General features: G+C 43.3%; 1 protein-coding gene across 1 annotated transcript in view; it reads right to left on the bottom strand.

Moving 5' to 3' along the window:
- ARHGAP6 (Rho GTPase activating protein 6) overlaps positions 1–15,532 on the bottom strand; it is a 312,065-nt gene extending 296,533 nt beyond the window's left edge. Inside the window, exon 1 of the mRNA XM_062515112.1 lies at positions 15,020–15,532. Within this exon, the coding sequence (XP_062371096.1) occupies positions 15,020–15,532 (513 nt within the window). The remainder of the gene's footprint in view (positions 1–15,019) is intronic.
- Between the last annotated feature and the right edge of the window lie 679 nt (positions 15,533–16,211).

The following is a 16,211-nucleotide window of genomic DNA, read 5'->3' on the forward strand; positions in this document are numbered from 1 at the left end:
ATATCTATCTGTTTTATGTAAAATTTCTGGAAATAAAGTCTCTTGTGTTTATTCATTTTGTACAGTGATGTCCTAACACACAAATAGAGTGCCAAGATACTACGGTAATGTAAAAATCACCTCTGCAATTCAGGGCAACCTCTGATGCAGGGATGCCCACACAAATTCTCTGGATTCTGTATGGATTTGCACACTGCTGGATGCCCATTTCTGTCCCTCAACCCCTCACAGTCAGGGCAGAAACAGCAGATACTCTTATCACTCACTTTTACTGTCTCATCCCTAATTTGGGCATAATCCCAATTTAAACCAGTTATCTAACAGCTAAATATCATTTCTCTAGGCTGTGTGGTTTCCAGAAATAACTAATGCTGCATCCCCTTCCCCCATCAGGGAAACACACCCAGCAGAAATTCCCAAATCCCACCCAAGCCCCACTGCCCTTCTCTGTAGGGCCATGTGGTACAGATACTTAGCCCTAACAGCAGACACTTCCCACAGCCCTGAGCCTCCAAATCCACAGGCTCATCTGCAGCTCTGATTTTTCAAGCCTTGTCCCTTCCCAGTGCTTCAATGAGCCACCCCCAGGCATCTCCTAAGGACCAAGCAATCACCTGCCACTTTAATTCAAGTATTTCCTAAAAAGCTGGGAAGAGCAAAAGCAAAATCAAAACCAGAATATTTCCAGAGTTATGCTAATACAAAGCATGAAAAAATATTTCTTTATTTTTTTCAAATTCAGTATGTTAGAGCCTTTCCTACACATTGATGTTGCGCCAGTTGAGCCTAATTCACGAATTCCTCACTAAAGTAAAGGCAAAAGCCCTCCAGTTGTCTTTGGAAGCAAGTGACCTCTAGCTATTTGATCTCAGAACCACTCCTGTACCTCACTGTTCTGGAAACTCCTCCACAGGAGGTGTCTGAAGGAGCTGGGTAGGGACACCCAATGTCATCTGACCTGAGCATGGTGGTCCCTGGTGTGGCAGTGCACAGAATTGTGGAGCTGCTGTACTGGAATGCAAAGCTATATCAGGCAGTGAACAGCCCAACACATGTCTGAGGAGCCTCAGCTCTACCCACTACAGTCTCACCCACCCAGCTTTGCAGTGTCTCAACTCCAGGAGACAGAATTTCAGAGCTGGGAGATATTTCCTGACAAAACAAAAGAGGTGAACAACAAAACCATGACTTACATTATTAAGAAATAGTACATTTTGTATTATTTTTCTTTTCCCTGACATTGTACATTGCAGTGTTGTATAAGTAACAGTTTTTTAGTACCCTGGACTCCAGATGTACTTAAATTATTGTGAAATGCTTAAATTAACATTTTTACATGTGGTAATAATTCATGGCAGCAAAGGATCCAGACACAATGAGTATTCCCCATGCAAAATTATAACACAGCAAACATAACTTCCAAGTTTAGAAAGAAAGGAACTATATATATATTAAATATAAATATATTTTACAGTCAGAATATTTTGTCACAAAGGTTAAATAATACCCCTGCAGTTCATAATTTCAAGCATCCCAAAGTACCTCCAGTTTCCTTTACCCTTATTGTGCTCCTAAACTCTTCTCCTTTCTCCCATCAAGCATTTGCAGCCTGGCTTTATTGGGCAACTACACCTCACAGAGGTTGTGATAATGTAGAGATATAATTCCCAATTTCTCTCCTCTGGAGTTCAATTCCACGCTTCATTAGGATTTGACAAATAATTTAGAGTGCTTTGCTACTGCACAAAATAATCTTCACTTCTAAGGCAAGCTCCAGCAATTCAATTGCTTATCCCTAAATATGTTACTTTAAGTGCATCAACACCACAGCTAACCCAGTTCCATCTCACACCACACACACTGATCCACAGATTTCCATTCAGTCATGCCAGTCTTTCCCAAATCTTTCATGCCTTTCCCCAGCAGGGCTTCTCTGCCTGAAAGGGCTGGGTTATAAAATAACCAAAATAGTGGGGAAAAAAAAAAAAAAACAAAAACAAAAAACAAAAACAAAACAAAACAAAACAAAAAAAAACCTAAAAAAAAAAACTCTGGACCTGATGGGAGGTCCCATTATACTTCCCACATACTGCTTTTTCTGTATCCTCGACAGTTCAGCAGCTGCTTCTTGCACCAACACCCCCAGCACTCAAACTTGGAAGCAAATCCCTTCCCTTGCTCCTCTGGCCCTTTATCACAAGCTCCAAGGAACATGCCATACAAACTCCCCCGTCTAGCCCTGGATTTTCTTTCAAGAGGGGTCAGGAAGTAAGCCCCTCTGTAGCTCCCCCTGCTATGTACCTTCCACAGAAATCCTCACATTCTCCTTGGGAACACCTTAACAAATTGCTCCCTTCCAGTTTTGCTTTGATTTGGCCCAGATGTTGCCAACCATATTTTTCCTTTCCCATTGGCTTCCACTTCATCTCCATCTGTCTGAGTCAGATTCAGCACAAGAAGAGCTCCTGCTTTCCTACAAATGCTTTGGTCCTATTTTAATTAAGGTCACCCTCTAGCAGAGCAATATGATTATTAAATGCCTTCATCTCAACACTTGAGGGACTGTATTTCAAAAAACTGTAAGGAAGCCAGAAATAAATAATTCACTGCAGTAATCTCATTCTTTGCAACCATAATTCAAGTTAATTTATTTTAAGCCTGCTATCTTAAGATCAAGAAAGTTCTACAGTTAAATCTCATGCTGAATGCTAAGTCCAAGTAGCTGGACTTGGTCCAAAAGAAGGGTCTCCAAGAGATCAAACCACTTAGGAAAGGTGTCCTGCCACCTGAGACCACGGCCACCACAACTGCAGTATGGCCATGAAGATGAGCTCATTGCTGCTCCCAGGGTTTCTAATCCCAGGGTTCAACAGTTCTCCAACATGCCATGATGAGGGTTCACTCTGTTGCCTACCCCATCATCAGGATTCAGCAGCTTTGGCAGAGAACTTTGTGTTTGTGGAGCACAGGCAATAAGGATCATGCCCTGCTATCTCCATCCACTCCTCTTGCAGTGGCACCTCACTGTCTCTGCAGGGCTCTAGCCTTCAGCAGCCTTTTAGATAAGGACAGGATTTCCCTGGTAGAAAGCAAAATGATATCTAGTTTCCAGTCAGTTTGTCAGACAGATTTCCAAACAACCAGGCCTTCAAACATCTGAGAGCTTTGCTTAAAATGGACTTCCAGAGAGGAAGCTGTGACAAACACAGCAGTGCAGCCTAACCCCCTCCCTGAGAGTTCCCTCCAGGCCAGCTATCACAGAACAAAAGTCACCAGTGAACAGCAGATATTTTCTTTTTAGTTTTGGCACTTATGCCAGACCCCACATTCTACAGCAATCAGAATTTCCATTTACCATCTGATCAGCTGGATGCTATCAGTTTAAAGAGCTAAAGTACATGCATTTGGACTTCAACAATGCACTGATACATCTTCCATATGTGTTTCCAAAAAAACAAGCAGGTACACTGTCACAAGCAAAAAATAACTAATAGGAAAGGAAAATATAATTTATCAAGTTGTGCTAAAGCACATATCTATCATTACAAAACAAGGACAAACAAAGCATGAACATTTGAAACTTCAACAATTGAAAGTGCTACTAAAATGAAAAACTGCACAAGGAAACATACAAACAAGTCTTAAGCCCCCTTTACTGCTGAAACCCAGTATTCAGTTGTGTGGGAGACATCAGCATTACAAGCCTTCTCTGAGAAGAAAGAAGAAAGAAAGAAGGCTCTAATTACAATAACAAAAAGTAACAATACAAAATATCTAGAATATGATTTCAAAAACTATCTAAATAATGTAGGAACTCAAGGTTTGTCTTCAAAAGTGAGTCAAAAGCTTCAGGAAAAACTCATTGCAGAGACAGCTGATGGTGAGAACTACTCAGGGAGCAACAAGCACTGTGGCAGCCAGTTCAGACCACACTGGGTCCAACACCAGCCTTTCATCTGACTGAACCACACTGAGGCCCAGGTGGTGTGGCAAGCAGAGCCACAACGTGCTGAGCCATGCCATGACCAGAGCACCTTGGGCCCAGCAGTCCCAGCAGTAAACCAGGACATTGCACCATGAGCAAGACCGGGCAGGGACACCCAAGCAGAAGTCAAAGCTGTCCTTTACCTGGTGGTGGTGGCACTTCAGTGGCAATCGTGCTTTCCTGCCTTGCTGATGTTCACTTAGCTGCTCATTTACCACACTGTGTTGTCTTCCACCCTTCCTAATCTTCTTCTATTTGAACCATAAAGCTGGAATCACCCTTTGCTTTTCTTATGTCCTGGTCCCTGAAGGAAAAAGTACTTTTCAGGACTGCAAACGGTTATGAGTCCAAGTTTCATAGCTTTGTTTTACTGTGGGCAAGATCCTCCTGTCAGCCCATTTTCATACTCAGCATTGGAGGCTGCACCTGCTTGACAAAACCTCTGCCAGCTAAACGAAGACTTGCCAAAATAATTTCTCAAGAGAAAGGAAAAGACACACGGGTCTGATATTGATCAACATACCTCAGAAGCTCAAAAAATCCACTGCTGCATTGTAAACAGCAGCAAATTATGACCTGCTCTCCTTTTAAATTGCAGAATGGAAGCATTTATTTCAGCAGGCCAATTTGGTACCAGCTTTTTCCAGGCTGTGTGGCCCCATCTGCCTATTCCAGTTTAGTTTAGCTTTGACTGATCCCAGTTACATAACTGTACCCTTAAGCTCATAAATCGTAAGGTCAATATCAGGTTAAACTCTTGCTGTGTAAGACAATATAGGCAAATCCTGAACAGTCCTATTGCCACATCTATTTTTCTGTATATCTGATTAAATTCCCAGCTCAAAGCTCGGCAGGAGATTCCCTTTCCTTCTTGCATACCTCTTCAATATTTTTCCTTCTCCCATTACTCTCACAGATTATTTTTACTTTTATAAGGCAAGATGACAAAAATGAAAGTTAGAAAAGTTAAACTGACAGCAACGCTTTTGTAGCATCATTTTATCACAGGCATTGAATTGAAGTGTTTTAGGCAGTACATCATACAGCCTGTCATGAGCACACTGAACTACCATGAAATGGTAGGAAAAGTTAACAGTGTTTTGCCAAACATTCAATATTTTTAAATGTAAACAACCCACATAAACAGACAAAGCTCAGTGCCAGATCAATCTGTCCTAACAACACGCTGTCCTAAAGGTGTAAGCCCGTGGTGCTGGAAGAAGCAGGCTGGTTTGGTAAAGGAGGTGACAGGAAACCAATGTAGCAAGTAGTTACTGAAAGTTCCCTGATAAATCCCTGCTGAAGTTCTGCTAGAGGACTGTCTAGCTGTCTCCGCAAAACACTTGAATTTCAGAAGGGTTTGGTTGGGGTTTGTTTTGAATTATACTGACATCTTTAAAGAACTACCCAGGCTTTCTTTGCATTTGTGGGACACCAGGAGTAGAGTAAGAGCAGGATGTGCTTCACAGAGTAGAAACACGCCAAAAACTTTGGCGAATGATTGAATGAAAGAAATTGCTCTTCCTACATGCCTGCTACAAATGTTGGTAGTGGAGAGGGTAGTAATTTCTGCAACTCAGCAACTTTGGTACCATAAAAGTTATTTTGTAACAGAAAGGAGAACAGCCATTCTCAATTCTTCTGTGGAAAGAAATGATACTCTGAGTCACAGAATCACAGAAAACATTAGGTCAGAAGGGACCTCTGCAGGTCATCTGGTCCAATCTTCTACTCAAAGCTGGGTCCCATCTTCAAAATTTGATTGAATCCTTTAGGCCTTGACCTGTCAAGGGCTGAAAATTTCCAAGAACGGAGATTCCAAAGCCTCTCTGGGGAATCCATTTCAATAGTTAACCACTCCTGCTGTGAATGCTTTTACTTAGATCTACTCAAAATTCCTGCTGCTGCAATTTGTGATTGTCATTGTGCAGCTCTGACAATATCCAGCTGCATCTCCTCCTTAGACCCCCACATAGTTAGTAAGAGTGGATTTTCATTCCCCCTTGATTCTTCTCGAGGCTGAAACAAATCTCATCCTTTTCTTGTGTATTAGGCACTCTCATCCCTTAACTGTCCTGATAGCCCTCCACTCAATTTGCTCCAGGTTTTCAACATGTCCCCTGTACAAAGGAGTCCAGATGGGGCCTCACAAAGGTGAAGTCACTTCCCTTGACCTGCCTGTTACCTTTCTGCTCATGCAGACCAGTATGCAGGTATCCTGCTCTCCACAGTGCACACCTTCCACAGTTCATTAAATGAATTAGCTTAACTTGTTTTCCTCTGGTCCACAAGAGGTGGTGTAATTTACCTGCATTTGGGCTAAAATATGGGCAGGAGGCTCTGTTACACAATTTACTTTAAGAAAGAAAAGTATGTTTATCTGTTTCGGTCACTCTGCCTCAGTTCAGGAAAGGTCTGTGAAACAGAAAGGTTTCATCTGTGCCTTGGCAGGGGTGAGGAAGTCATATGTGGTCATACCTCCAGCAGAGAAAAGCACCGAGAAGTATTTTGGACAGTGTGCCAGAGACTTAAAATATGAAAATTTGCCAATGTAAATCTTACTAACTATTCTGCTAAAAAGTTGCATTGAATACCCTCCATATATGTTGGCTGCCAATTACACTGCATTCCTTTAGTGAGCACAGAATTAAGGCACTTTATCTCTGAAATAAGTAAAACTTCAGTTGTGTCTATTTAAGTAGTTTGGGTGCCTCATTCTCTTGGCTTGCTATGGTTTTGTACCCACTCCCAGGCAGAGCCCACTCTGTGTAGCATTTTTGAGTCTGCTGCCCTCTTCTAAAGACCTACAAGACATGTTCCTGTGGTGTGCTGGAACAAGAGCTGTCACTGGATGCAGACACAAATACAAGCCCAACAAACAGTAGTGAAGCAATGAGCAAGAGGCACGCCATATTTTGTCAGTAGGAATGTTATGAAACAGCCACAAGAAAATTCGACCATATTTTTCTAATTTATGATAGAGTAGATAGGGTCTTATTTTGGAGGATGAAAATGTAATCTATCCCAGTCTCTCTTTCCCCACCACCCCTTTCAAATAGTAGTCTGCACTGTCATCATATTAAATTAACAGTTAAATCGAGCTGATTTCTAACCAGGACATTATGAGGATTTAACCTTCCTATATATACATACACTTACAAAAGGAATTGTGGGATGAGATTAAGAGCAAAGTACTACCCAGAATCCTTTAAAAATTGATGACAGGGGAAAGAGAAAAGGGATTTATTATGGTTTAAGGAGGATAAATATGAGATATGAACAATCAAAATAATGATATTTGAGAAGTGATAGCAGATGTGTCAATCCACATTCTTTAGCTTCAAATTCTCCCATTTCACATAATTGTTAGCTGGCCCCAGAGCCTCACAGCACTGTATAAAGAAACAATTGCACATCTTCTAAAAACAGAAGATGGCTAGATCTCTTAAACAGCTTGCCCAAAGACCCTATTGTGCCAAAAATTTTATGGGTTTATTCAATAAATTAAAAGGAATACCTCCTATGGGAAGCAAAAGACATAACAGAACTGAAAACATTTCCTGTAGGAGGAGTATTTTTATTTTTTTTATGGTGAGAGGCAAATGAAAACTGAAGAGTGCACAGCCAACTGGTTTCTCACCATATTAGTCTCAGTAGGGTGCTACTCAAATAAAATTACCCTTCGGAGAAAAAATGAAAAAGTTAGTGCTCAGAAACCATCTTGCCATATTACAACAGTGGCAGAAAACAAAGGGATAAAGTAAATAAAAGCTGAAAATAGAAATGGAAAACTTGTATTAGTTTTCCTCTTGCAAAATGAGTTATAGACACTCAGTGGAGGTACAGTTCCATCACTGAAAATAAAGTCCAAGATAATTCCAAGGCAATGCAAAAGTAATTTTAATTGCACTAAAAAACCTAAAACTAAATCTTTACTTTGTTAGCAAGGTCTGTAACATACTTTGTATTTTGCTGAAAACCGGTTTGTCCAATTATGAAAAAAATACTTGGCCAATCCAAATAGTAGGCAACAGCTACAGTAAAGTAGCTTTTATTTTTTTTTTTCTGTATGAATTTCAGGTGATTAAAGTAACAAGACACAGTATCTTATTTTTTAATGTTTGGCAGGAAAGATAAAGGAAGATACTCATAACAAGGAATATTAGAAATGGATAAAAGACAAGCCCAACTGAAAAAGGTCCAAGTGCATGGAACAGGAACTTAGAACTTAACAGGTGAGAAAGAGAAAAGCAAGTTCCCAGCAGCCATGAAAAGAGTTTCTGCATTGGACTGGCTGTCCATGTGCCTCCTCACTAAGTGCAGTGCTCAAAAGTCTTCTGACCTTACACACTCAAGAGTCCACATGGGTAAATACTGCAAGTCAGAAGGTCTTTCCTTTGAGAGGATACAGAAGATATGAAGTAGGAAGATCCAGCAAAGACAGAAAAGTTTTACAGCTGCTGATGCAAGCTGTTCCCATAGCCAGGACTGTGAGGATGATGACCCAGGGATGACAGCTTTAGGGTGTGAAACTGATGCTTGGTTTTGTGAGCCAGAGACACAGTACCTAACCTACTTAGGTCCAAAAACACAAACGTGCTACCTAACATCTGGTTCCAGTACAACAATGTGGCGAGCTTAAGGCACTGGAAGCTCATCAAATCCTTCAAAAACACTCTCAAATCTCCCAGGGATTTAATAATTCTTAACTGACAGCCGGAGTGGAAAAAACATGTAACTTGAAATAGCCAGTCTACACACATCCAGGAAAAACTAAAACTCAACCAGAAAGCCTCTACATACATTTCCATGGACAAGTGTTATTGTTACAGGATAAGAACAGATAAAAAATAACAGAAATTGTTTTGAACAGGCACAGCTTAAAAATTTGTATACAATAATTGATACAAAATATTTCAAGTGAGGCAAAGAAAGAAAGTAAATTTCTAGGACTGAATGGCAGCTAAAGGCTTTGCTTTCTTCCTGATACTCTGGTTTGATTAGTAGTCACCAGCCAAAAGGAAGGCACACATCTGAGTACTCTGAGGTCTGAAAGCTCAGTACCTTCCAAAACTGGCCAATGAGTTGTAATATCAAATGAAGTCTGAACCTTACCCTGAACCTCCTTATTGCTCCCTTTCTAGTTTCCACAAGTTGAATTGAATATTCGGCCCCTTCTCCCACAATCCAGATACCTGGTATAGTTAGCAACCAGTGGAACCCAGGGTGTACAAATGTTATATTTTAAAATGTTAGCTTAATTCCAGTGATGCTTATGCTCTCAAATACTGTGCCACATAGCCAGCAATTCAAATATGAGCAGCATTATATCATGTTTAAGGAGATTATGACAGGATTGCCACTATAGTTTTGATTTTAGTACCTTTTTTATCTTAAGATTACAGCTTTACAGTTATGACACTGATGCACTGAAGTGACTACTATGCCATTGACTTCTCTGTCCTACTTGCTCAGAGCTCCCTGCTGGTTTCAATTATGATATTTACAACTGGATGGAAAAAAAAATCCCATAAACAGGCTTAATACCTGTACAGCCTTAATACCTACACAGACAGAACACTGCAGAAAAGACTTCTGAAATGTTCTTCACCTGCAAGCTGTCACAGCTGCAATTCCTGTTGTTCAATAGAATCTGCAAATCTAAATGTGCTTCAACTCCACCAAGAACTCAAGACTGCAGTCTGGGCTGTTAATATTTTAGGGGTTACTCAAAATTACTTTTCAGTCTCATTTCTATTATTCTCACAAGTTCCTTTCCCATTACTTAAGCAATGTACACTTGAAAAATTCTGTCAGTCCTAGCCATCAACCCCCATATTTTCATCCAATGTCTTCAGACATAATTTAGTTGAGAATGGGAAGAGTCCATTTGCCAAAAATCAGAAATACTGAATATATTTAGTTACTTTTAATTGCATTCCTGTCATGAGAGACCCACAACATTCCTGCCCACCAAATTTTGTAATTATAGAACTCTTACAGCATTGAATGGAATGGACTCAGGCTGAGACTAATCTGTGTGTCCAGTGGTTTGGAATGTCTTAGGGAAGAAAATAAAGCAGAACAGTTCACTGGTAAATACCAGCACAGTATTTAAAGTATATTTTACAGTAAAAAACCAATACCATCTTTATTTAAAAAAAAAAAAAACACAAAAAAAACCCCACCTCCCAAAGTACAGTTCTAACACATCTCATTAAAAGCCCCCTCAACAGAAAAAAATGCAAGTCATCCATTTAAACATGCTAGACCCCATTTTGCTTCCAGGACAGTTAATCAGAGGTCTGCAAGGGAATATATTCCAACATGTCTTCTATCCATACAGCAAAATCCCTGGGTTAGGTATCAAGGTGCTTAAAGGTAACAGACACTGTGCTCACAATTGATGTCCTCCTGAACCTCCACTGACACAGCTTGTCCTATCACTGGCTGCCTAAGAGAAGAGAGGACCCCCAGTTGCTACAAGGATAGAGAGAATCTACACTGCCTTTCCAATGAATTTAAAGTATCAAGCCAGTGAATTCAGTACAGTTGACCTCCCAAGTCTGTCAGCTGAAACCTGTGCTGTGAACGTTCACTACTTCTGATGGCCATGCTATAAAATAATTCAGTTAAACTATTGTTCTGGTCATGCAGATTGGCTTCTCCAACATCCTTGCAGCCCATCACAGTTTGGCCAGGCAGCAGTGCAGGAGACACCTGGAGAACTCCTGGCCTCTTCTCCAAAACCTGGTGAGGAACCAAAGCAACCTTCCCTCCCATGTCATGGAAAACTCCTGTAGTGCTCAACAGAAAGCAGGGCAAGCAAGTGGATCATAGGGTAAGTCAGGAGGAGGAGGAGGACGAGGAGGACGAGGAGGACGAGGAGGATGAGGAGGACGAGGAGGACGAGCAGGAGGAGGAGGTGAGGAGGAGGTGAAGAGGAGGTGAGGAAGGGCTGAGCCGTCCACCTGCAGCAGCCTAACTTCATTGAGAAGCAAATTGCAAATTAAGGATGCTGCCCTCATGGCCAAGCAGGCAGATGGGAAGGCTGAAGATGTTATGCTACCATTACTTTAAAATCAGCTCTCCCCCCAAAAAAGCATATTTGTAGGAGATGGTAATATTTAATTAGTTAGTAACACACAGACTATGACAGCAAAATAATCAGGTCATTTATGTTTAACTGCGTAGATCTGGCTTCTCATAACAAATAGATTACTCTGGTACATTGCTGTGATTTGCCATATTTTTTATCCACTTGCTGTGGCTTTCCATTACCATCTTAAAGACAGAAAAATAATCAGAAGAATTAACACAACTTGAGACTTCACACAGATCTATTAATCCTGAGCTATTCTGGACCCAGCAAAAGCCAGTCAGTCAGTGTAAACACTTGCACCTCTAAGTTGTACAGGTCATGAATTTTGGCAGAATCAAGGCATTAAGGTATTTCTAGAGATTTCTGTCATCTGGTACATTATATTTAGTTTACTTAGAAACTCACTTGAGCATATGAAACACTTAATTAAAGCATAATAGACAATTTTCAAGTGAAAGTGAATTTTCTTTAAGGAAAATGGCATAAAAGGACAGCTGAGATCAGATGGGAATTGAGGATGAATGTTTCACCCCCCATTAAAAATTTCCCTTGGCTTTGCCCTGCTGAAACCACTGGAAATGTTGTTGCTGATTTCCAAACCCAGGAACAGGTTTTTTGTTTGTTTGTTTGTTTGTTTGTTTGTTTGTTTGTTTGTTTGGGGTTTTTTTTAAGCAGCTTATATACATAAGCATAAAATAGAAAGGTGAAAGAATGCTTGTCAGAGAAGTAAAGCTCTGCCAAAAATAATGTTTATAGTTGTAAAAATGTTCTTGTGAAGAAACAACATGTCAATAAAGAACTGCCAGGTCACTGGGCAGTGAGAGACACATCTATCAGATGGTGCTTCACATTCAAAAATCTGTGGACCTAAAAATACAGGGCTAACACATTTACGTGTGACCAGCTGCTGAAACTGGAAATCCCCTGTGCATTCAGGCATTCCATTAAAAATTATTTATGAAGGGTGGCATGAACTTAGCAGCAACTTTTGTCTCCCTAGGCCAGTAGACAGGCTTGTCACATAAAATGCAGAAGTCAAAGAATGACAATGAAATAAAGGTAAAATAAGCAATCCATTTTATTCTCCTGGCCCCATAACAAAGCTAGTATAGACACTGTGGTCTCATATAAAAAAAAAATCCCAGATCAGTGGGGCATGCCTGCTTTAAAACATGACTGGAGTGCCCCTACCCCTGCAGCCCCAAGGTATCACCTGTCCCAGGGCAGGATTCATCCTGTGCAGGCTGCAAACCCCACCTTCAATATGTCCCTCTGGATGCCACCACACTGATCCAGCTCGGGACAGGCACAGGAGGGTCCTGCCCAGAAGTTGTAATTTTGAAGGGGTTCTGAAGAGGAAACTTCCATGACATTTTTACTTCTCCTTACTCCTTTAAAGATTAAGGTAGCAGGGGAGAAAACTATTCCCACATATATCTCCTAGTTCATAACCTGTTGCTTCCACAGTGGCTCTAGAGCAATATTTCCTAAAAAGGGTAATTATACTGAAGGTGTTGTAATGAAAGTAAAGAAAAATTATTTTGCCATAAACATTTATTTTATTCCCAACTAACAGGATGGGAATTTTTAAGTACTACAACCAAAACTTTCAATGTTCATTTTCATTAGGCAGTCATCTGTTCAGTCATCTTTCACATCTCAGTAAAATCACCACTGTGATGTATTTTATTTTCCTGAGTTGAATAGAAATGGAACTACAGATTTCCTACTGAGAATACAATAAATTGAGTAATGGGACCTTTTAAAGTTATAATATTCTAAACAGTTACTTCCTTTTCACCCAATAAAATTTGGTTTTTTTTCACCTCCTCAAGCACACTTGCTTTGCCAAAGCCAGGATGAAGCTGCAGAGACAAAAAATCCTTTGCTTAATAAAAAATTAAGCTTTTCAAATAGACATTAAATAGGAAGAAAACAAGTAAGTCTTTTATTAATAATGCTATTTTATAATGAGACCAGACTGAATGACCATTAGGATGCATCCCTAAAATAAGAGGCGGAATAAGATGAAAATTATGTATCTGCAGTTTCTTCTCTAATACATATTAATATTATTTGTACATGTCTTTGCTGAACAACTAAGTTCCTTTTTGTGTAACATCTTGAAAATAGCAACTCTGAAACTAGCGAGTATCAGGTTAAATGACGACTGACACAAAATGCTACCAATTCACAATGACAACACTGATCCACTGCAGGAGGCCAGCACACCCTGCTCCTGGCTCCACAGCCCCACCACTGTGACTGCTGGGACAACGACATCCCTCCCAAAAAAAAAAAGGGTCGACTATTTTAAAATGCTTGACACACACCAAAGGAGGAAAAAAAACATTACTTTGCAATATGCAGTCTGAAGATGTGCTGCACTGTGTGTTTTGACGACACACAGATCTGAAAAAAACGCCCCACGAGTCCATCACCTTTGCATAGATTCAGTGAAAAAAAGAAGACCTGCTTAGACTTATGTATCAGAAACTATTCTGTGAGTCTTGGACTCAGTCAGGAAACCCCGCACAGGAAACTTTATGTACTTCTTGATAGACCTTATAAAGCCATAAGTGAATAAACAGCAAACTTAATTAGCATGATCACCTGCTATCTCACTGTCCACTGGAGGATTTCATCCTTAATTAGTGTGTTCACCTATTATCTCAGTGTCTACTGATACTACAAATCCCACAAAGCTCCTTGATACCATGAATTTTTACTATATTAAAATTCAAGCATCAAGATGAAATATTGCTAAGAGATTCTGATTACAAGACTTTGTAATAATCCATTTTTTAAAACCACTAAAATTCTTCACCACCTCTTTCAACACTAGGAAGCATCAAGCCTGAAGTTGCCTCTTACACGTTGACACTCCATCCCAATTGGCACACATTAACAACTTTTATACTCCAAGCAAACAGGGAGATATGGGAGCTCAGGGTAAGATGCAGCCTTTGCCCATGAAAACTACATTTTATAAACTTGTGCTATCATGGTGCCTGGTTTGGCTTTGGATCTGATATTACTGTGTAAGGTAGCCATTTTACAAGGACTTCCACATCCTGCATGTTTTATTGCTGCCTCTAATTATCACCAACTATTTTAAATAGGTTCATTGGAAATGGAAATGGAAACAGAAATGGAAATGGAAATGGAAATGGAAACGGAAATGGAAATGGAAACGGAAATGGAAATGGAAATGGAAATGCTCCTTTCTGATCCCAGTTCTTCAGAAGACACTACTAAACAGTTAAGCCTGAAACCTCATTACCATGAGCTGGATGGAGAATTTCTTAAAATAAAAAAAAATCATCTTCTTCTGCTACAAAGGGGTCAGCATAACCAACTCTGTGGGCAATCACTACCAGGAAACAATGCCACATTTTTTGAAAATGTTCATCCACATGGTATGGTATCTGCAGCCGAACAACGACAACATCCAAGTTAAATAAATAAATATTTGCATTGCGAAGTTGGATTTGTCTTGGAATACAACTGCTTCTCATGTGGTTCTGACACATGTGTGCTGTCAAATAAATCACAGCTCACTGGGTATGCACATTAAAAATAATTTGTCTATCTTGTTAGAAGCCATCATATACTTCAGTTTAAGAGGTGTGAAACTGGGAGAGGAAGGTTTTACAGGCCTGGGACAGCTACACATGAAACCCGTCGAGGGGACCTGAAATACCCGACCCTCCAGCGTCGCAGATGCCAGCTCCCGGCACCAACACCCACGGCGGCCTCGACAGCCCCGCTGCACGGGACGGACACACGCGGGTCCCGCCGAGCCGCGCACCCAGAGCCGGGCGGGCGCTGCTGCAGCCCCGGGGGCAGCCCCGCCGGGACGGGGACGGGGACGGGAACGGGAACGGGGGCGGCGCGGAGGGTGCCCGTCCCCCGGGGGCGGGCGTGCCTACCTCGGATTTCCACACGACGTAGGCGGCGGGGCGAGTCTCGGGCGACGAGAGCTGCCCCTTCCTCTGCTGCAGCCAGCGCCGGGGCGAGGAGAAGATGCTGTTGGTGCCGCTGGCGGGGCTGGCGGTGCCGCTCAGCGCCAGGGCCGAGGGGGTGCGCGCCAGGAAGGGCAGCTCGCAGCCGGGGCTCCGCTTCCCGCGGAGGCTCTCCTCGTCAAAGAGAGCGCTGCCCGGCGGCGACCGCTCCAGTGGGGTGCTGGGGGTGGAGAAGGAGGCTCCGTGGGGCGGCGGGGCGCCTCGAGGACCGCGGCGCTCCCCCGGGGGGCTGCCGCCGGCCCGCGCCCGCGGCCCCCGCCCCGCGCCCTCGCCGTCCTCCCGGCCTCCGCCGATGATGGCGGGGTCGAGGCTGCGCGTCTGGCGGAGCCTCCGCTTGGAGAGACTCTTGGCGGCGGCGGGGGTGGCGGCGGCCGGGGAGGAGCAGGAGAAGACGCTGCTCAGCAGGCTCTGCGCCGACATCGCGGCGTGGGCTGCCCCAGGCACGGCGGGGCGACCGGGGGTCCTGCCTGGACTCTCTCTGCCTCCAGCCCCCGCCGCGTTGGCGCGGAGCGGCTCTCGGGGCTCAGCCCCCGGCTGCGCGGCCCGACGGCGGCACCGCGGGGCTCATGGCGGCGTCCGGCGCTGGGGCTGCTCCGGGGCTGCCGCCGGCGCGGTCACTTTGCTGGGAGGGAGAGGGAGGGAAAAAAAAAAAAGTTACGAGAGAAAAGGGGAGGGAAAACGGCAGCAGCGGAGCTTTTATCTAGGCTAGCCGCGGGCTGCCAGAGTCACTCCGCCCTCGGCCGGGACGCGCAGGGAGTCTCAGCCGCCCCCCCCACACACACAGCCGTCGGGTCCAGCGGTGGCGGGATCCGTCTGACTCCCCACGCGGGGCAGGAAGAGCGGCGCTCGGTGTCGCCTGCACCTCGGTGTCGCCGCGGGACGCCCACGTCGGGGGAGAGGGGGAGGCAGCCCCGCCGGGCTGCGCGGGCACCGGCGCTGCGGGTCCCGAACGCTGCCGCTCTGGGACGGTGCGGTCGCGTTCTGGGGAGGGATCGGGTAGCGCAGGACAGCAGTGTTCCGGAACGATCGCTGCAGAGGTGCAGCCGAGCCTCGGTTTGATCGTTCTGAGCCCCGCGCCGCGTCCCGGCTGCTGCTTACG

This window comes from Cinclus cinclus, chromosome 2 (assembly GCF_963662255.1).
Source record: "Cinclus cinclus chromosome 2, bCinCin1.1, whole genome shotgun sequence".
NCBI lineage: Eukaryota > Metazoa > Chordata > Aves > Passeriformes > Cinclidae > Cinclus > Cinclus cinclus.